The 22,075-nt window shown below is 45.5% G+C and overlaps 1 protein-coding gene and 1 long non-coding RNA gene across 7 annotated transcripts in view; one reads left to right on the top strand and one right to left on the bottom strand.

The window, feature by feature from the left end:
* LOC103547340 (uncharacterized) overlaps positions 1-22,075 on the bottom strand; it is a 65,381-nt gene that overhangs the window by 10,569 nt on the left and 32,737 nt on the right. For 2 of the 6 annotated variants that reach the window (XR_011536848.1, XR_011536849.1), the window contains exons 3-4: positions 4,338-4,444; positions 3,924-4,034 (exon numbers count right to left, since the gene is read on the bottom strand). This is a non-coding gene — a long non-coding RNA (uncharacterized lncRNA). Of the gene's footprint in view, positions 1-1,365; positions 1,399-3,749; positions 3,848-3,923; positions 4,035-4,337; positions 4,445-22,075 lie in introns of those variants that run through there. The other 4 variants (XR_011536850.1, XR_011536853.1, XR_011536852.1 and 1 more) reach the window with 4 other exon arrangements.
* On the top strand, positions 3,837-21,729 carry LRRC52 (leucine rich repeat containing 52). The gene is made up of 2 exons (XM_008514485.2): positions 3,837-4,805; positions 21,266-21,729. The coding sequence occupies exons 1-2, from the start codon at positions 4,184-4,186 to the stop codon at positions 21,589-21,591; spliced, it is 948 nt and encodes a 315-aa protein (XP_008512707.2). The 5' UTR covers positions 3,837-4,183; the 3' UTR covers positions 21,592-21,729.

Here is a 22,075-nt window from a genome sequence, read left to right as displayed (position 1 = left end):
GCTCTTATAGATAACATCTTCCTGGAGCCTGGGTCACCAAGGTAATGGGTGCGTGAGCTGTTTTTCAGGAATTAGAACTCCTTGTCCACTTCAGGCCAATTGGGACCACCAACTCATCAACTGGGTACACACAGGCGTCCAATAGGCGACCCTTTGACATCAAGAGGCTAAAGCTTCACCCTCAGATCATGCTAATGCCGCCATTTTGTGAACGTGGGTCCTGTGAAGAGGCGTGGAGTCTGACTACGCTTGCGCAGATCGTCAATTACCGCACCTCCAATCACCTCTCCTCACATTTCAGACCACCTTGCCCCCTACCCCATAAATATCCCTGAGTCCCTATTTTCAGGGAAGCGAATTTGAGACTCATGCTCTTGCTTCCTCGCATGGCTGCCTTGCAAGTAAACTCTCTCTCTGCTGCAATCTGGCTGTCTCAGTGTTTGGCTTTCTGGGCAGCGGGCAAAAACAAACCTCGTTCGGTAACACTTCTTGTTCATTTTCTTTTGCTTTCCATGGGACTTGCCCCAAGCCCCATACTCACTGCAATGACCTTGCTGAAAAGAGCTCAGGCACCGTGGAAAGTCTGGGGTGAATTGGATCCCTTAAGCGCTCCTACACCAAAGTCCTTGAAATGTTGACATTCTTTACACCTGAACCCACTAAATTCCCCACCCGGGAAGCACAACAAAGTATTGACTCGTGAGCCTCTAGGTTGCTAACCCCATGGAAGTCCTGAATTGAAAACATTAGTAGATTTACATTAATAAAATGGCACATGCATTTCTTTCTGTGACTTTTCTCCTGAGCAAATGCAAGTAGGCCCAGAGTACATTTCTCTTTGCGCTTGAACCCATGCCTCTGGGTGGAATACTTACTGGCTAACATTTGTGGACTGCTTACAATGTGCCCAGCACTGTGTAGTTGTTTAAATCTCTGTGTCTGGTGCTTGGGTCTTAAAGCTTCAAGCTTCTATCCTCTCCCTGCAGACTTGGTCTCGATGGAACTTTAGATTCGGGAGGGCCCTGCGAGATCATCCTGTCTGGTTTCACAGAAAGGAAATCAAGGTCCTGGGAGCCACAAAGTCACACTGCTTCATACTGAGAGAAGCCAAGCGTCTCAGGTGTGTCCGCCTTGCTCTATGTCACCCTGCCCTTTCCTTTTATAATATCAGGGGCTGAGCCCACCTATCTTTTGGACCATGGGAGAGCTTTTTGGAGACACACTGGTACCTGAGAGAAATCATCAAGTTGGGAGGGCAGGTTTGTATCAGATACAGCTAAAAATAGGAGCCTGCCCAAGACCACACTCAGCTGGGGGGATTGTACTGATACCAGGGGCATCTCAGCACACTCACCTGATACCCACCTGTGCTCCTGGCAGGATGGTCACCCCGGCCACCTACAGGGCAGAGGTGGGCTGATAAAACAGCTGTACACACTAAGGGCAACTCAGCTGCTGTTGAAGCTGCATGAGCAGCACTATGGGAAGAGCAAATTCCATCTTTGCAGCCACCTGACAAGAGGGGCTACATAGTGTGATGAGAAGAATAGGAGGGCTCTTCTCTTAGCCCCCAAATACTTTCCCTACTGGCTCACGAGGTAGTGCCTGTAACCTTCCATTATGAAGGAATTTGGAAGTTCTAAGGAGAGTTGGAATTATCTAGTCCACCTCCCTCAATATATAGATGAGAAAAGTAAAGCCCAGAGACATTAAGCAACTCCACCAAGGGTAAACAGCCTAGTCTAGAACTTCCCAAGGCAGGATCCTGGAAATAATAGTTTCACAAGATGTTTCATGAAAAAAATTTTTTCAAGCTTCCGAGATCAAATAGGTTGGGAGAGGCTACATTACATTCTCTATTTTCCTTTGTCTGTGCCCTCATTCTCTATTTAACAAATGTTTACTCAGTCTCAAAATGAGGAACACATTTAGGGATCTGGTCTAAATTGACAAAGCTGAAACTAGCCTGTGGGTATTCAGACTTCAGGACCAACAAATACACAGATACCTCCAGTGAAAGGACTACTCCTTGTGGTTAACCATTCGTGATGCTTTGTTAAAATGGTACTACTCCAGAGGGAGAGACACAGCCGACTGCTGTCGCTCAATAACCTTTAGTGTGCTTTATTTATCTAAGGCTTTTCTAAGTGACAGCACTTGTCGTCATATGGCCAAAAAGGTAAGCCTGAGCCTGAGGCTACTGTCTTGAGAAAGTTAGTCTCCAAGAGGAGGCTGGAAATTAAATGGGGCAACCTGGAGACACTGGCTCCCTGAGGAAAGAAAGAGTCAGAAAGAGGGAGAAAGGCGTAAAAGAAAAAGGGGAAAGTCAGTAAAATCACTCCACAAGCCCTGGCAGGCCAGTCAGGATCAGCTCTCATCAAAAGGAAACAAACAACAAATGCAGCCGCTCCAAATAAAGCATCCAGCCCGCATCCCGCCATCAACCACACCCTCATCCCAGCAAACAGAGGAAACGTCCACTTTGGAAATTAATTCTTCTCCACAGACTTCACATAACAAATTCCTCTCCTGGGCAATCATGCAAGATCTTGCAAGGAACTTTTTTTAATTATAAGGAAAGGGTGACTCCCCTATCAATAAAATCCTGCGTCAATTAGTACAATTATCATTTGGGTTATTATTTCAAGTGTTCGAAATTTCTACTTAAATAAGGTCACTTCCAATTTGGTAAACACTCCTAAGTCATCATCTTAATTCACGGCCAGTCGCCCTAGGAATGCTGAGTAAGTAAACAAAATCAAGCATTAGCTTACCAGCCACAAATCCACTTGAGTTTATTAATTTCTCTCTTGGCAGAGAAGCAAGAAAAGGGAACAAACCAGCAGAGACATTCACGCACCATTCATTCAATAAATATTTATTACGTACCAGGTGCCAGGCACTGTGCTAAGCTAAATATAGGCTTCAGCACTTTATTAATATTCACAGCTAAGTTATATATGAATGTTTTAAAGAATGAAATTCTATTTTCCCCAAAATATAAATTTTAATTCCTGAGATGCTTTTTCTTTGTTTCTGCCCAGTGTGCCTTCCTCCACGGAGTGGATGATACATCCTAACTCTTAAGCTTCCAGACTCACCATCCCTCCCTCGAAAAAGCCTCCCTCCCACCATCTGTCAGGTAGTTAATGAATATGAACTCACACTAGACGCGCTAGCGAGGCACTCACTATTTTAGAAGTCCTAGGAGAATACAAATGGTAAGAAATTGTGCCTATCATTTCACTCAGGTTTTTTTAATATACATTTGAGTTTTGTTTTAGGGGGAGCAGCTGATACTTGTTCAAAGGTTTTTTAAAATACCAATACACATATATATTCCAAATGCACGCAGGGTTGTATGCAAACTAGAAATATGATCTTAAGAGTACCACCTTATCAGAGGAATGCCTCTTGTCTCATTTCAAAGGGGGCTTCCCCTTTTGCCGCCTTCTCCCAACACCACCAAAGCAATGGCACCTATCCAAATTCAATACCCAAGGAAAGAGCCACTCTGGGAACTGACCTTAAAGAAGTCACTTTGCTCATCAGTAAAGAAGGGAGGTAGACTGGAGACTTCCCTGTTCCCCCAGTGGCTTGTAGATTAAGGGGTTCAGTCTAACCTAATCCTCTACTACAGCTCCAAGGAAAGCTGGTACGCACACACGCGCACACACACACACACGGTGAACCCATGGGTCCCCTCCCCCATGTCGCAGGCTCCGACTCCGCAGGGACAGCCAGCTTACCGCGATATACAAAACACCCCCACACCACCCAGAAGGGGAGGCAGGACTCTCCCTCCCTCAGCCAGGCAGTCTCCTGAGGCTGCTGACATCACAAAGGTGTCAACTAGCAACCTCATTGTCATGTGGCTCTCCCCTGGCTCCCCTTCACTTGCAAAGGCAGGGAAAGGGTGAGACCTTTCAGAGGCGCCAAGCCGGCAAGAGTCCAGCAGCCGTCTGGAGTGAGCAATCGGCAGAGCCACCAAGCCGCGGCACTGGGCCTCGCGTTTCAACTTCTGTTCAGTTCTCCTGTAATGGAAAATTGCTTTGTACAAAGCTAGAGTGTTACAGTTCTTTCCAGCGCCCGTCCCCCGCCCCACCCCGCCCCTCGGCAGCCTTCTGATCAGAGGGACAGCGCCCGCAGGAAGGTGGAAGGAGGGTAGTCACGGCTTCTTACTATGTCCCTTGCTTCAAGCCCTGGGCCTGGGTGGTTACTCTTTTCCTTTGGAATGGGACTGGTATCGGGGTCAAAGTGTCCAAATAATTGTGAGTGTCAAGCCCAAGAAGTGATCTGCACAGGATTAGAGTTAACCGAATACCCCCCTGACATACCTCTGGACACCCGGAGGCTGTTCCTGGATGATAACTGCATCACTTTTTTGCCAGCGATGACTCTAGGACTCCTCAGTGACCTTGTTTACTTGGACTGTCAAAATAACCTGATTCAAGAGGTGATGGATTATACCTTCATCGGGGTCTTCAAACTCATCTACCTTAATCTCAGCTACAACAACCTAACCTTGATCTCCCCATACAGTTTCTCCGTGCTCAGCAACCTGGTACAGCTGAACATCTCCAACAATCCTCACCTGCTATCTCTTAATAAGTACACCTTTGCCAACACCAGCTCTTTGAGGTACCTGGACCTCAGAAATACCGGCTTGCAGACCTTGGACCATGCTGCCTTCCACAACATCCTAACACTTCATACCGTGTATCTGAGTGGAAACCCCTGGAAATGCAACTGCTCTTTCTTGGACTTCACCATCTTCTTAATAGTGTCCGATCTGGACCACCCAGGTGAGGGCTTCATTGGGTGTGGGGACGAGGATGTGATGGAGTAGGAGGAATTGGTTCCAGAAAAGATGAAGTCAAAATATGGTTAGGATGGGGAAAGAAAATCTGGGATTAAGCTGATGATTGAAAGCATTCTTACTGCTCTGCAGGATCCGTCCTTGGGTTGACTGGGGAGGCAATAAGGCTTCGTAGGAAAAGTTCTGGAACAGGAATCCAGAGAGCTGAGTTCTGGTCCCAAACTCAGCACTTACTGGTTGGCTGTCCTTGGGAATGTCAAATTTCTCTGAGCCTCAGTTTCCTCATCCATAAAGTGGAGACGATAATATTACCAAACATAGAGAGTTGTTATGTCAACATAAAATGATGTTTGGAAATGATAAAGTACTATAATTGCAAAGTAACAAAGTAATAGAGGGACACTGTATTCCATTGGTAAACTATTTTAATCTGTTTAATTCACTGACTGAATTTTTCCAGGATCTAAAAGTAAATTCAATCATTCATAGGCAGTAGAAAATCTAGTAGGAGCGTGATGTATAAAAGAGGAAGTTCAATAGAGATGGAAGGAGGGGCACATGAGCTGCCTGGACAACGAGGGAGGGAAGGAGAGGAGGTTTTTGATAGCTCCTTTGTCTTCAAGATGCTAATCTCATAAGGAGAGATGGCATGAATCAGTGGAGAATGGGTCAACAGTGCCCACTGTACTGAGCAGGGAGATTCCAATCTTAACAGGCAGATTCTCGTCTTACCTGGTAGATTTCCAAGCCAGTTGCTGCCAGTATATCCACTGTCCCCACCTGCCCTCTGCCATGGCCCTTGGGGCACTCCAGTGCCTCATTCCCTCTCCTTTTCCGTGACCTTACTGTCCCATCGTCAACCTCCAAATCTCCTACTCTACCAATATCATTTTCACCCAGGAATGTCAGAGTTTCAGAGAAATGTGAAATAACTCCTCACAGAAATTCTGGAGTCACTGATGTAATTTGGCAAAAGTGGGCTTTGGATAGAAAATCAAATCCTATTAAAATCAGATCTTCTCTCCCTTCCCTGTTTGTTTTTGAAAATATTTTCACACACCAACTTCACTAAAGTCATGCTGAAGCTGCCACGATGAAGTCCCGCCCATGTGGCAATATCCTGGAAAGACTCCTGGCCAAAATGACAGAGTTTAAGGAGAACTAGGGGAACTGAGTGATGACAGCAAGTAAAAATGTGGCCTCCTGGCCTTCCAGTGGGCGTGTCTTAAAATGTCTCCCAGGCAGGGCCTGAACTATGGTGAGGCAAGCCAGGCTCCTAGATTGCAAAATTGAAGGAGGCACTGAGAGTGAGGGTCTCCTTAAATTTTGTGCCTTAGGCACCTGGTCCTGCTGCCAGGTACTTCAACTGGAGTTCGAATAAATAAAAGCCATGAACTTTGTCAGGCCATCTTCTCTACAGTATTAATCCTAAAGGATACCGGAGCAGCTATCTTGGATCGATTACCTTACCTCTCTGTACCACTCTCTCTAGGAGCCAGAGATAATGTCTTCTACTTTTCCCAATGACTGGTGCTGTGGTGATTTCTAGAAAGCACTCTAAAAGAGGGTCAATATTAATCATTCTCATGCACTAAATGTGCTTCCTAAATGGGGTTCTACCCTGTCAATGTTTAGGTAACAAGCCTGTGGAAGAGCATCATCTTCTCTTGCCCCCTCCCCACCATACATACACATTTACCTTGAGCAGAGTCCCCGAGTTGCCAGGAGGACCTCCTACCCTAGCTGAAAAGGGTGAAGTAGCTTGGCTTCTTCCTTAGACTATAAAGCTACCACTTCATCTCCCATCAAATCTCCCTTAATCAAATTTCTGGTTACAGAGTTGTGTCTTCTCAAAATTTTCAGGCTAACTACTTTGGATGCCTTGACTCCATTCAATCCAGGATTGCATAGGAATATAAACCAGACCTGTTTCACCTCACGTTTTCAAAAACATCAGAAGGGGTTATCTATCTTATCAAGTCTGTAAGCTCCTTGTGAATGAAGAGTCTAGGCAAAGCTTTCATCCACTGGCCAGTGGGACCCCCCAACACACACAAACACACACCCCTACGACAGCTAATCTGCTCATCTTTCTCTGTTGTTTGGTGGCCCGGAAGAACCCTCTTAGTCCACTTCAAGCAGAGCTATGATCTCAGTGCTCCAGTTCACTACTATTATCTCTTAAAAACAGTGAGCCAAGGCCAGACATAGAACAATTGATATTTATATAGAGCTTTGCAGCTGCTGAAGTTTTCTCACACATGCTGTCTCATTTTCTGTGAGTATCATATCAACCCTTAAATTTTAGGCCCTAGGACTGTGGAAGAGGCTAGGTTCGGTATCTGTAACTCTGTCCATTGGACGAGAAAATAAACTGTCTTGCCCAAAATCGCAGTTAGTAAATTATAAGAAAATGATTTGAACCTCCTGAGATTTCAAACTCAGATCTTTTTCCATAGACTACTATCTCTCAAATCCTCAAATTACATGATAATTATGATTCTGTAAGTCAGTTTAATTATAAATATAAGTCATGTTATGAGCATATGGCCGCAGCATCTAAATTTCAGCTTTATTTCCTATCTGGCTACGCTTGGAACTCACTCAAGATCATTTTCATTGGATAATAAGCCCTAACCATCATAAACTTGTTATGATATGCTTGCATTCCCCTTGCAAATCCAGTTTCACCCCAATCCACCCAAACTCCAAAAGGATGACTCTAACCTCAGTGTTTGCTTTCCTTTGTGCCTTACTCAGGCTGGTTCTCCCTTCCCATACACACATACACATACAATCACAAACATACACATAAACACACATGCAAACACACATATATACACACATATACAAATACAAAGATATTCCTACACATACATACCATATTTATATATATACACATCTACTCACATACATACACACCCATATATTACATGCATATAGCACATACACACACATAAATGTAGAGACACACACCCATACAAGAACAGACACACATGTACACATAAAGTTGAACACACACACAGTAAAATTCACTAGATACTTCTCTTCTGCCTTAGCGAGACCTCAGCATTATGGAAGATATTTATTTTGTGAAACTCTCATACAATGATTTGTGGTCTCTTTTGGGTGAAAATGTCTTTGCTATTGACAAACACTCTTGGTGAACTCTCAACCTCAAGCCAACCTATTATACCACATTTACTATCAAAATGGTGGTCTTTGGCGTGGTCTAGAATGGAGTCCGCACATCTCTCTCCATGTGATCACATTTCAGGATATAGGAAGGGTTTCTATGAAATAATCTGAGTAACTTGGTTGTTTATAAATCAGAATCCAACTTAAAGATTGGTTTCATTTTAGACCCAGGGAGACACTGAACCTTACTGTTGGGAAATTTTACCTGTGGAGCAGCATTAAGTCAGTAGGACAGTGGAATGCCAGTATATAGAGCCCTTGAAAAGAAAGGCAATGAAATAAGAGACTTCTATACGACCACTCAGTCATCTGTTCATCCATTTAAATATTTATTGAGCACCTATATGTGCCAAACCAGTGCTCATAGAGGTAACTAGCCAAGAAGCCTGGGGTTGTGTATGGAGATTCATATGACTGTGGGTCATCTGCAGCATATGTGTCCCATATCAGAGGGAGGAGTGAATTCTTGGGAAATCCAATTAGCCAAGATTAATTCTACAACAGTGGAGAACCTTGAAGGAAGCCAAGGTCCAGGAAAAAAATGGAGAGGAATTAAAACAAAAGACATGAAGGCAATAATATATCCTTCCCCTAAGTCACATTATGGCTAAGGTGACCCCCCATGGAGGGGCTGTAGAAGAGGCAAAATGTTCCGTTCATCTTATTTCATTATAAGGCCACACTGAATTGTAATATTGAAACTTTCCAATATCAGCAAGAGATTTGGTGCCATTACCAAAAGTCTTCTCATCAAAAGAAACCCTCTAACGATATACTCACCAGATGCACTGAAAACTAATCAGTCCTCAAAGAGTTCACATATTCGCTTTCCAAACATAAAAATTACAGCAGAAATGGAGGTATGTTGTAATGTGCCAGCTGCCAGGTTGCTCTCGCAAGCCCTGATCAACAGAGAGTTAAAACAGACCCACAGGTTCCTTTTCCTTTTTGGCCCCGGTCAGCACATAGGAGGACGAATTCCTGGCTGGAACTGTAATTTTCCAGTCATTAATGCTATTTGAAGATGAGAGTGACAATTGAGCTCTTCCCAGGATGGAGTTCCCCAGCAGGACAGGGTTCAATGCCTCTCAGGAAGCTTTCAAAAACTCATGCAACTCTAAGCTCCTGGACATAAGGAACCTGGCCTCCTACATCCCCTTCCCGTCCACCCCCAAAGTCTGGTCCGCTACTGTACAACAAAATTTTCTGCAGCAATGGAAATGGTCTGTATCCTCGCTATCCAGTACAGTAGCCACTAGTTACATGTGGCTATTGAGCTCTTGAAATTTCACTCGTGGAACTGAATTTTTTATTTTATTTCATTTCAATTCACTTAAATAGCCACATAGATGGCCAGTGGCTACCATATTGGTCAGGGCAGCCTTTTAACATAGGATGCTTATGCTGGAACTTTAGAATCCAGCCTCCTCACAGGTAGGTGGCTGTGGAGCTAAGCCCAGCCTGGAGATCTCCTGAGATCCCAGTTCAACGTTTTCCCCCAATGCCATGATATCTCCTTACTATCGGGCAGATCACAGTCCGTTCAGCTCTGAAACATTGATGTTCCTTATGTGCCCAACATTGTATTATAAGGTTAGGGTGCTTTTATCACAGAGAATGAAGTCGTAATTCCTGTCTTTAATAAGACAATCTAAAGATACAAGAGAGAGTAAATAGAATTAAAAGCCAGGAAGTCCCATCCTGGTCCAAGCAATGCCACTGTGTGATTTGGGGCAAGTCATTTCCCCTCTCTGAGTCTCACTTGTCTTTCAAATAAGGGAATAGGATTAAATACTCTCTAAGGCCATCTGAAGACCTAAATAGAAAGATAAGATGCACTTAGACCAAGTAAGAGGAAAGTAAAGAGGGTCAGCAAACAGGGTCCCAGATGGGAAAGTGCATGATGAGTAAGTGCAAGGTGGAAGTGTTCCTAGGGATGAGGGCTACGATCACGTTATTAGGAAGTGCAATCAAGAAGCAGGCAGCCTCTAACTCCTGCCTTCTCCCACTTCCTGTCTTAAGCACCCTCTACTTCACTTGAACAATGCCTCCATCCCCAAAGGACTCAGTGCCCTGGACTTTCCTCCTAGGCCTGGCCTGCTGAACCAGTGGTCCTCAAACTCTGATGAGCACAAGAATGCTGGGCCCCGCATCCAGAGATTCTGATTCAGTGAGCTGTTGGCGCAGGTACTCCTTAGGCCCCATTTTGAGAACCCTACGACAATGGCCTGTGTTCTAGATCTACAGTGGCTGCTCCAACTGCCTAATAAATTGATTTGCACTGAGACGTTAGTGACTAATAATGTTTTAATATGTCTCCCTCAAAGGGTATTTGCAATTTGACAGGGAACAACCAGAAACAGTGAGAATTCAGAAAGTGACAGGCCACCAGGGGTAAAAGTGGGGGTAGTTTCAGGACAGAGGGGCTGAATCCTTAGGAAGTCTTGCTTGAGCCCGATGGTAGGGCCCACAAATCAAGGAGGAGTCTGGGCAGGAGTGCTGCAGAGGCAGGGGGACAAAGCCACTCAGGGACAGCTGTAGGGAGCAGATGGGTTAGGTCATGTGCTGTTTCAGGTCCAAGTCATTTTGAGGGCATTTTGAGCAAAGAACATCTTAGTTTCATTCTGAGGCTATTTCATCCTGTATTCAAGGCTGCTGTAATACGATAATGGCCCTATTTCAACCTACCAAATACAAAGTCATCTACGACTGTGCCAAAAGCTAGATTTCCAGAATGAATTCAGGTCCTCACACTCTCCTGCTGCTAATGCTAACCCATCTCCTCCATCAGGGAAATTGCAGTAAAGACCAGATGCCAAAAAGGGGGACAGCTGGGCAGCAGACATTTCCAAGGCTGTCAACTGCTCTGCTACCAGGTCTCTCCTACCTCATCACAAACCCCCTGGCCTTATGGCTCTCTCCTGCTGCAAGCCAACGGAACAGACTCATGAGGCCAATGAGGGGGCAGAGAGGGGTGCAACAGGGTCAGTGATCCCTAAACCATCTAGAAAATCCGAGAAGGGTTGGGGGTGGCAAGGCTGTGCAGTTCAGAAAGGATCCTGGGCAATTCTCACACACTCCCTAACTCAACCCAGTTGGGATCCCTGAAAGTAGGTGATCTAAAATTCCTTTAAGCTCAGAAATGCCGGGCCTCTATCTATGACCCCTCTGGTCACCCAACACCACTCAGGCCTCTGGAAGGCAGTGGTGGGTGCAAGGCTAGCCAAAGAAGCCAACCCCAGTTTCCTTGTCCCTAGAGGTGAAGAAGTGCCCAACCTGGAGGTAATCCAGCAAAGCGTGGAAGCAGCTAGAAAGAGAAAGAGGGATCCAGCCATGAAAGGCATTTGAATGATTTTCTGGGGAACATGCAATGTATCCTGAGAAGCTTTGGGAGGCAGGCAAGCCTGGATGCAGGGCTAGGAGGCTCCTGTAGGCATCCAGGCAAGAGAGCATGGTGGCCTATAGCAGCAGTGGGGATGAAGAGGCATAGACAGGTCAGAAGGAATCCTTTAGAAGGTAGAAGCAACAGGACTTGAGACTGAGCTACGCCCTCTCTCAGTTCTCTGTACTCCCTTTGTCACTTTTGGCAGAATTCTAATTAATTAATAGATTTGTATTAATTTAACCTCTGTCTTCTCCGATAGACAGGAAGGTCTATGAGAACAAAGAGCATATCTGAATTTTCAGAAACTAGCTCAAGTCCTGACACAGAGAAAATGCTCAATAAATATTTATTGAGTTAAAGAATGAATAAACGAGATGTGAAAAATAAAGGAAAAGAAAAAAATCAAGGGTAACTCCCAAAGCTTTGGCTTGGACAACTGTGGGGGCTTCACTGAGATAGATGCTCTTGGGGGAGAGGCAGTGAGGAGGTTAGGGGAGAAGCCAAGTCCCCTCTTGAGCGTGGTGAGTGGGAGGTCCCTGCGAGCCAGTATGCATTTGGATGTTCTGACCAGAAATTCAGAATAGAGAACACAGAATAAAATATATATTTGGGAATCATCAGCTCACTGGTGACCATTGAAACCAAACAAAGGATAAGATCAACCAGGGAAAAAGTTTAGACTGAGAGAGTAATAGGGCAAGGACAGAAGCTTTGGAGAGTGCCACCATATTGAAGGATCAAATAAGAAGAGCAACCTATGAAGTAATCTGGGCAGGAGCAGCCAGAGAGGAGAAAGGAAATTAGAGAAGGGTAGATTCATAGTAGATTCATGGAAGCCAAGGGAAGAAAGTGTTCCAAAGAATGGAAGCAGGTCAGATAAGGATGGAAAAGTATCCATCAGATTTAGCTACCAAGAGGTCCCTGATGTCTTGGACAGTTCCAAGGGCATGGTGGGAGTGGACACCAGACAACGATGGGTAACCAACTGAATGACAAGGAAGAGAAAGAGCAGAGAAAACAGTGTAAAGTCTTCTAGGAAGGGTGGCTGTGGATTAAAGGAGGTGGGATGATAGCTGAGGGGAAACACGTAAAGGGAGTACTTTTTTAGGAGAAAAGAGATCCAAGTATGTGGTTATCTGCTGATGGGAAGGAGTCAAGGCAGGGCAAAGACATGGGGTGGGGGTGAGGGGTAACTGATGGGGTGAAACCCCCGAGGAGGCAGGAGTGGATGGTCTCCAGAACCTAATGGAGGGGTAAGCCTGAATGGGGAAAGACACCTCCTCAGGAACTCCAAGAAGGAAGTGAGGGTAAGCACGCAGGCGTGAGTGTGAGCATGTGGAATTGAGGGACCCACCACAATTTTATCAGTGAGATAAAAGACAAAGAATGACTTTATATCTAGAAAAATACACAGTTTCACATGATGTTTTCTATGATGCTTCTGGTAACACCAACCAAATTAGGTGATTGGAAAATATCCCTTTGTTCTTGAGATGATCACACTCTAGTTGAACAGGCAAAACTAAGATGGGCTCTGGATTCAGACTACCTGGTTTTTAATCCTGCCTCTGTCACTTAACAAGTGCATGACCTTGAGCAATGGTCTCCATGAGACCCAGGTTTCTCATCTGTAAAATGGAGACAAATTAGTACCTATTTCTTTGAGTTGTTGTGGAAGTTAAACGAAATAACTCACATGAAGATTTTAGAGGGGCACATAGTAAGTGCTCAACTAACGTTAGCTATCGTCGTTGTTGTTACAATTCTTAAAGAAAGTGAAGAGCCCGGTTGCCTGTGGGTGACTCCGGGTGTCACATGGGATGCAGAGAAGGGGGAGAGCAGTGTGGGTTGACAGGGTAAATGGTGCTGTGATGCTGCCCTTCTGCTGGGGTGCATCATCCACAGGGAGTCCAATTCGGGGGCCCCTAGCACTATTGGGGTGGGGGAGGGTGTTATAAAACTTTCAAAATGATAACATTGTATAAAAACACCTACCCCATGCTTGACCCATATACAATGCTATCTTTTTTGATCAGAACAGTGGTGGATTTGGTCTCCCCTTCAACCCAAATAAAGGAACAACTAAGACATCTGATACACCCAATTAAAACATAGTTAAGACTAAAAAGTCATGTTGAACAGACTCTTGTAATTTTAAATACAGTTTCTTCTAACAGCTATGGGACTTTGGCCACAGCATTTGGTCGAGGTGAGCCCACGCCTCATTAACCCTATTGGACATTCACACATGGGTGGGGAGCCCAGCCTGGCACCTGAGGGCACTTACTGCACCAATAGTTACTGAGCACCTACTGGGTGCCAGGGCCTGGGCCAGCCACTAGGCATACAGCTATGAACAGAAACAGACATGCTCTCATGGAACTTACATTCCAGTTGAAGGGGAATAAATAAACAAATACATGACATAATGTCAAGTAATGATAAGTGCAATAGAGGAACACAAGGTAAGGCGAGGGAAAGAGTGTGCCTGGGACTGAGGACAAGGCAGATACTTTAGGTTGGACGGTCCTAAGGAGGTGACATTTGAGCAGAGAACTGAATAAAGTGAGGGGACAAGCCATGGAAATATGAGGCAGGGTGGAGGGGTCTTTCTAGACAGAGGGAAGAGCAAATGCAAAGGCCCTGGGGTAGAATGAGCTCGATAGAATAGAAGATGAGTATGGCTGCAGCAGAGTGAAGGAAGGAGAGAAAGGTAAGAAGTGAAATGGTAAATTAGAGGCCAGATCATATAGGACCTGGAGGCCACAGAGAAGCTTTTGATTTTATTTTGTGTGTGACTCAAGAAAGGATTTTGAGCAGTGACAGGATCTATGATTTACAGATGGCTCCCACTGCTAGATAGAGAGAGACTGTGGGGAAGGCAGGGGCATGAGTGAGGAGGCTATCACAGTTCAGGAGGAGAAGACGGTGGCTTAGCCCAGGGTAATGGTCCAGATGATGAGAAAAGGTAAGAATCAGGATATATTTTGAAGGCACCACTAACAGGATTGGCTCACGGCTTGAATATGGGATGTGAGAGAGGAAGCAAGGACTCCCAAGATTCTGCCTGGGCGATTGGTAAACGGTGGTGCCCTTCTGCTACTGAGCTTTTCTAAATTGCCCGTTATCCATGAGGACAACTGTCCACTATCTGGATTTTTCTGAGCAGATGGGTAGTTATTAAGTAGGTTCAGCTCTTGGCCAAACTGAGAGCAAACTAGCATTTGCCTTTAGTTTCCGAGAACCCCATGGTACCTCCCCCAGCACTGCCATGCAGCTGGATCCCCTCCCTCATCAAAACCTACTCAAGAAAGGTGGGTAGGGCTCAAGTCATTGTCTTCTTTTTCCAAAGACTTTACACTTTAAGCCTTATCTTGTTGGTGGAATGAAAAGTTTTATCTCCTGCTGACGGAATTCTGGGTACTGACAAGCACATGAGAAAGTATTACAAGGAAAAGGGGTCTTTCTACCTCCAAATCATGCCCATATACAACCACTTATGCAAAATACCAGTCTGTAGCCTAAAGCACCTTTAAAGCACAGGAATAATCCGGTTGAACTTGCTGAATTTCAAGGTCTTTTCTACAATGTTCCAAGAGTCTATGAATCGCGTTTAACCTTTACAAAAATATAGACTCTTTATGCAAGGAAAAAAACTGTATCAGATAGGAACTGTACTGCCCAAACCCAAATCATCCCGATCTTTAAGGTTTCAAGATGCCAGCGTTGGTTTAGACTAGGAGTCAGCACATGCTTCCTATAAAAGGCCAGATAGTAAATGTTTTAGGCTTTGTGGGTTTCTGTTGCAACTACTCAACTCTGTTATTTGTAGTGTGAAAGCAGCCATAGAAAATACGTAAATCAATGGGCATGGCTGTGTTCTGATAAAACTTTATTTACAAAAATAGGCAGAAAAACACACAGCAGGCTCGATTTGGCCCCTGGGCTATAGTTTACTGAACGCTGGCTTATGCTATCGTGGGAAGACAGCTGAGCAATGAGAAAGACACGCTCTAGGTAGGCAGAGGTAGACGCCAATGCCAGGGCTAGAAATGCTCAGAGGACAATGCCTGAGGGTCTGAGAGGGGGCCTTGCTGGCCAGTTGGCTTTGGTGCTGTTGGGCTGCTATGCGACCCAATCTAGGTTCCCTCTGGGGAGTCATCTCTTCTGGGCCATCCACAGTATGGCCGAGTATAATAGTGATCCTTTCCAATTGCAATCGGGGAAGCTGTCCTACACAGCAAGGCCAAAGGCACAAGAGTTTAAGCACTGCTGTATGAGATCAGATCACTAATCCACCCATTCTCTCCCATATGCATGCAACAGACATTTATTGAGCATCTACTGTATGCCAGGCACTAGGGATACAAAGGTGGTCAAATAGGGTCTCTGCTTTCAAACAGTTCTCAAACAGTAATTGGGGAACAATAATAACAACCTTTCACCATCGTGCCTGCAGCACTTGCCTCCTCACACTCGTCCCCGTCCGCACTTACTGTCATTTCCTTCTCTGCAGTCTCAGAGGACAGAAGAGGTGACCCTTCCCAGCTCCAGGCCAACCCCTCCATTTAGTCCTGGAGACCATCTGTTCCTGCCTCCTCCAGGACTTCACACCCCTTAGCTCACTGAATCCTCCCCAAACTCTCACGAGGTAAGCAGGGACTAGTGTCCGCCTAGTACAGAGTCGTCGAAGGCGGCAAGAGGTTAGCCAACCCAGCCATGGTCTCCTGTCTCCCCACATTCCCTTTCCTCTAGCTGAGCATGATGCCAATGATGTTGACCCCTAGGGATGTTAATAACAAACAACACTTAATTTATTCAACAAACATACTTTGAGCTCTAGAACGTGTTAAGCACTGTTCTAGGTGTTGGGGATGCAACAGTGAACAAAACAGAAAAACAAATCCATGTCTTCCTGGAGTTCATAATCTAGTGAGTGGAGGCAGACAAATGAATAGGTGGGAAATCCACCTCCTTGACAAATACATAACTTAGCTGGAGGGAAAAATAAGAAAGAAGACAAAGTCCTGTACATCTAATGATGTCCAGGCAGTGCTCGCTTTGGCAGCACATGTACTAATGATGCCCAGGCAAGCTGGAGCCGAATGAGGAGAAACGGGGGAATTGACCTTTCTCTGGGTGCAAGGTGGAAGTTTCAGGACAAAGTGCTTAAGCTGATAGAAGCCGGTGCTGTGCTCTCAGGGGTAACTGCAGTTTAACAGAGAGAAGAGGCTCCAAATTCCGTCCACTCACTTTCTGTTGCCACCACCTGGAGGCTTGACCCTCCGCTCAGCCCAGACAGTTCCTGAGCAAGCACGCTGGTGCGGGGGGCCCAGGGCAGCCTGCGCTTGGCTCCTCTGGGGTGCCAAATCCTGGGAACCTGCAGCAGACTGCAAGGCAGAACTGTGCTCCCTTCTGCAGGCCAAGAAAAGGGACAGTTTCTCTTATAACCGTTGGGTTTTCTGCCTGTGAGCAACATGCCATGTGTGGAAATAAACAAGGGGGTAGTTTATGTTTCCATAGGAAATATTTGCAGGAAGAATTTAAACATTAATGACACCTGTAATCGTACCTGGGAGATTTAACTGGAGCAAATGCCCTGGGCCCACAGAGTGGGGCGGATGGAGGGATAACATAAGGGCTAGTCACCGCTGGGTAATGTGAACGAAGGCCGTGGAGTTGTGCAGTGTACAGCATACACAACAGTACCTGGTAGCCTTTTGTCAGTGGCAAGGAGATCAAGAAAGCCAGAGAAGGAATAACTGATGAACAATTTATTCATTCTGTAGCATGGGAATAATTAAAACTATCTGGTGGGGTGGTCAAGAGTAGAGTTTAATTTTGTAAAGCACCTTATATGGTGCCTAGCACATTTCAGGCACTCCAGGATCACTAGATGGGTCTGTAATCTCTAAAGTCATCATACCAGACTAGGAAAAAAATGTATGACTAACAGACTGAAAAAAAAGGAATGAAATAATAAATAGAGGGCAAGAAAGTAGAAAGAAAGGGACATAAAATAAGTGGGACAAATGGAAAACAAATAGTTAATCCAAATATATCAGTCTAACATTAAATGCTAATGGACTGATTAAAATACAAAGTTTGCTAGATTGGATGAAAAAAAAACCCCAGCCACATGCTGCTTAGAAAAATATGCCTTAATTACAGGAAGATAGAAAGATTAAAAGTAAAAGGATGGGAAAAGATACATAATGCAAACACTAACAGAAGAAATTTGATACAGCCATTCGAATGTCAAAGTAGACTTCAAGGCAAGAAGCCTTACTGGAGATAAAGAGAAGCGTTGATCAATGAGGAAAGGGGAATCTACCAGAAAGATGTAACAGTTATAACTTTGTATGCCTCTAGTAACATAGTTTCAAATATGTAAAGCAAAACTTGACAGAACTATATGGAAAAATAGACAAATGCACAATCAGAACTGGTGACTTTAATCTACTGCTCACCGTAACTGACGGACAACTAAGGGACTAATCGTGACTAAGAGACAACAGTTTTTTAAAAGTCAAAGTCAATAAAAAGTCAAAAAAGATAAAAAGCCAATAAAGATAGAAACTCAATAAAGATATATATCTTCATAAAACCACAACCTATGTGACATACATTGAACAATGTACCCAACGAGGATCGAATACACATTTTTTTCAGTGCACATGCAAAATGTATTAAAATTGACTTTTTGCTCAGCCATAAAGCAAATTCTCAATAAATTTCAAAGGATTGAAATCATGGAGAGTAGGTCTCCACAGTAGCATTAAACTAGAATTCAATAATAAAAATATTACTAGGAAATCCCCAAACATTTAAAACTTAAGTAGTTCTTTTAATGAATGATAGCTCTTATTAACAAGAACAGTAATGATCAGACATGGATTACACATTCAAGAGCGAAAAGTCTGTTTCATCGTGGAGAAAAAACGCACCCCTTTTCTGATCGATAACCACCAAACAAGGTAGAAAGTGACAGATTCAGTAAGAGTGATACGAGGAAATGCTGTAGACGAGTTCAGGAGTGGCAACAATCACTTGTCCTCTGAGCTATGAGGATGAGGATTGAGGAAGGGCTCTTAAGAGTAGATGCGTTTACGCTAGACCTTGAAAGATAGGAAGGACTTGATCACGCAAAAATTGAAGGAAGAGGCATTTGATGCAAAAAGAGCAGTGTCAAGGGCTCTGAACGCCAGGCCAGGTGGTCTGGATGTTATTCGGAGGTCCAGAGGGGAGTCAGAAGAGGGTTTTGAGCCACAGCGTGCCTGGGATGAGCTGTGCTTGCATAAGGGAAACCTGGCAGGAGGGTGTGAAATGGCCTGGAGCTGGGAAATGAGGAAATGGTGGAGACACAGAGAGCCCGCACCTTGGCAGTATCAGGGAATGGGGAGGGGGAGAGAGAATGGGGCGGTAGAGAAACCCTCCCCCCAGAACCACCCACATCCCTCACTTAAGAGCAGCCTAACAATGCATTAAAATCACTGCCTAATTGCTCCTTTCAAGGTAATGCTCCGCGATGGGGAAATGTGCGTTTAATGTTTAGTCTCATCTCTGCCACCCAAGCCCCAATTTGAGAGCCCAATTTTTTAAAAATAGAATGAGATAAACCCTCCTAGACACACCTCAGATCCTCAGAATCCCACAGTTTCCTTTCTCAAATACACCTTTCTTTGTATATTCCCATGCCATGTCTCTGATAGTTTGGGCAGGTGACCTGAGCTCTTCCCATAGAATTCCTGAGTTTCCAGGAGCCTCCCCTGCTCCTCACCAGTCCCATTCTGGGACCTCCTGGGCCTCAAACCAGGTGACTGCAGAGAGGTCTAGAGGTGTAATTACGTTCCTGCCCCTTGACAGCAAACTGAAATGGAGGCCCAAGGCCCCAACGCCTTTGCCTGTACTTGAGAGCAATCCCAAGGGACAGGGTCACCCTGAGGGCCACCGTCCCAGAGTCATTCTAGAGAGGGGCTTCCTCCCCTCCTTTCCTCTGTAATCATCGCAAATGGCAGATGTGACAGGCCCTGTGCTGGCTTTCCCTCCTCTGTCTACCGCCTCCTCCAAGAGTGAGTCCTAACAGCATCATCTTTCACACCATCTTCCTGAAAGGAACAAACGACTTCACCGGAGGGGTCCTGACACAGAAGCAAGGTACAGGGAATATGTCCAGCTTGGAGCAGACTCAGAGAGCACTTGGTCTGGTCAGCTCTTGCCAGCCGCCCAAACCCAACTGCCTCCACCCCCGTCAGCTCCCTTCTGTATCCCTTTCTCTAATTCTCCTAATTCTAGCTCCAGTCTAAGCCCAATTTCCCTAACTTCCGTGGTCCACCTAGTCTGGAGTTTCTACCCTAAAGCTTAGAGGAAGCTTCTGTCCACTCTAGCTTCTGTTCGTGTCTCCCACTTCTGCCAAACAAGCTCAGATAGCTCAGTCCGGTATTCTGTCTTCTGTCTCCTGCCTAGATCGTGCAGGTTATCTCAAATCTTCAAATTGTTAAACCTATCGGAGCCTCAGTTTCCTTATGTGTAAAACAAGGATGACACTATGATGTACTCCAAGGCTGTTATAAGAATTAAACAAGATAACATTTGCAAATCACTCAGTGTGTAGTAAGAGGTTAGTAAATATTAGTTGCTTTTATGATTTTGATGGTGGTTGTCTCAAGCCCTGGTCTCAACCCTGAGTTTAAGCTCATTTATCTAATGCCTGCTGTATATATTCACCTGGACGCCTCACAAGGCACCTCAGCACCAGCATGGCGGAGTATACAGAGCTGGATACAGGCAGGGCTGAGGACAGAGCAAGAGTATTCTGTGGAACTACTGTGCACCAGGTACAGCAGCCTGCCTTCTCACCCGCGGCAATGACATCCTCTCCACTACTCTGAGAACAGGTGTCATTCTCGGCACTTGTAAGATGAGGAAATGGGATTCAGAGAAAGAATCGGGTATCCTACAAAACTTTACAACCTTAGTAAAGGACAGAGTCTGGATTTGATGCCTGGTCTGTCTGGCTCCAGAGCCCACTTTGTTTTCTGTTATATACTAAAATCCACGGTGCTCAGTATGGGAAGGTGCTCAGAGAAGTAGCCAGGCAGCTGAGTCAGCTGCTAAAAAGGATGGAAGACTTCTGTAGATCGTGTGATCAGCCAGGGAGGCCAACATCACCACTAGAAGCAGAACTGTTTCCCTTATTGGTTCTCTCTTTCCCCTGAGCCCCCCAACCCCCGATTTCTCCTGGGTGGCAGGTGGGGGCACACAGCGAACACATAGTAGGCATTTTCAGGGAAACTCGTCCCTCCTGAGAGTCGAGCCAAGTGGTGTGTGATGCCCTTGGGTGGTCTCTGGCTGGGCTCAGGCACAGGAGAAGGGAAAGAGACAAGTTGAAGGGGACAGGTGGGGGTCAAAAAGAGGGGAGAGAGGGAGACGATGAACATCTGTGGAGGTCTGTGGAGTGTCCACACTCCATGGCGATTTTGCTTAAGCTTCCAGCCTCCCAGCTCCTGTTGTGGTCTCTCATTCCTTGAGGATCCTTAAGAAGCAAAGTCCATTGTCAGGAGGTGACGTGAAAGCAGCTAAGACCATGGCAAGAAGCAGCCCAGGCTCAGGACCTCTCAAACGTGAATGTGCCCACAGATCACCCAGGGGTCTTAGTAAGATGCAGATTAGGCTTCAGAGGGTTGGTAGCAGTACCTGAGATTCTTCATTTCTTATGAGGTACAGGTGATGCCAATGCTGCTGACTCACAGACCACACTTCAAGTAGTGAAGGTCCAGACAGCCTCTCCAGGTCCCCTTTGGCCTTAGGACCCCAGGAGTTCTGCTGTTTCAGCACTCTGCCTGCTATGTTTTTCCTCATAGATGATGCAAATGCCACGTGCGTGGAGCCCACAGAGCTGGCAGGGTGGCCCATCACACAGGTGGGGAACCCGCTCCGGTACATGTGCATCACACACCTGGACCGCCAAGACTACATCTTTCTGCTGCTCATCGGCTTCTGCATCTTCTCCGCGGGCACTGTGGCCGCCTGGCTCACAGGCGTGTGTGCCGTGCTCTACCAGAATGCCCTCCGCAAGTCGAGCGAGGATGAGGCTGAGGACGAGCACGGGCAGAGGGTGGAAGTCAGCAGGACGATTTTTCCACATAGTGCTGACTCAGGCCATGATGGGTTCCCTCAGCTGATTTAGTTGTCAGAGAACACTCTCTGTTACATTTTTCTCAGGCCCCCTGCCTCCTCTCTCGCCCTCCCCTTCCTACTCCCTCAGTGCTGTCTTGGATATTGAAACCTATTAGTAAAATAAATAAAATGTTTGGTGGCCATTTCACAGGTTGGTCCTTTTCCTCTCAACCAGCCTAAGGGCATGTCCTTGAGTCCAGCAGGATGACGTAGAACAGAGTCTAGAAAAGTCTAGAAAAGCTATTGGATTCATCTAAATGCTGAGGAAGCCCACCCCAAAAGCAGGCCAACTCATATTTAATGAGCACCAACTATGCCCCTAAGCTAAGTGCTGGAGGGAGGGATACGAGAAATACAAGATTTAAGATCTGTCCTCAGCAAACAGCAAACAATTTGGGGGAAAGTCAAGATTAATATGAATCAAATGGAAAAAAATACCAGGCACAATGACAAGAACTGACATTAATGGAATATGTCCATGGGCCATCTTTATA

Source organism: Equus przewalskii, unplaced genomic scaffold (genome assembly GCF_037783145.1).
Source record: "Equus przewalskii isolate Varuska unplaced genomic scaffold, EquPr2 ChrUn-3, whole genome shotgun sequence".
In the NCBI taxonomy this organism is placed as follows: domain Eukaryota; kingdom Metazoa; phylum Chordata; class Mammalia; order Perissodactyla; family Equidae; genus Equus; species Equus przewalskii.
This window is presented reverse-complemented; position numbering and strand designations above follow the sequence as displayed.

Bases quoted from the DNA above. Each gene is read 5' to 3' on its own strand.
- LRRC52 (XM_008514485.2), top strand. From the start codon at position 4,184: ATGTCCCTTGCTTCAAGCCCTGGGCCTGGGTGGTTACTCTTTTCCTTT. The intron at 4,806-21,265 runs GTGAGGGCTTCA...TTTTCCTCATAG, and splicing joins GTCCGATCTGGACCACCCAG to ATGATGCAAATGCCACGTGC.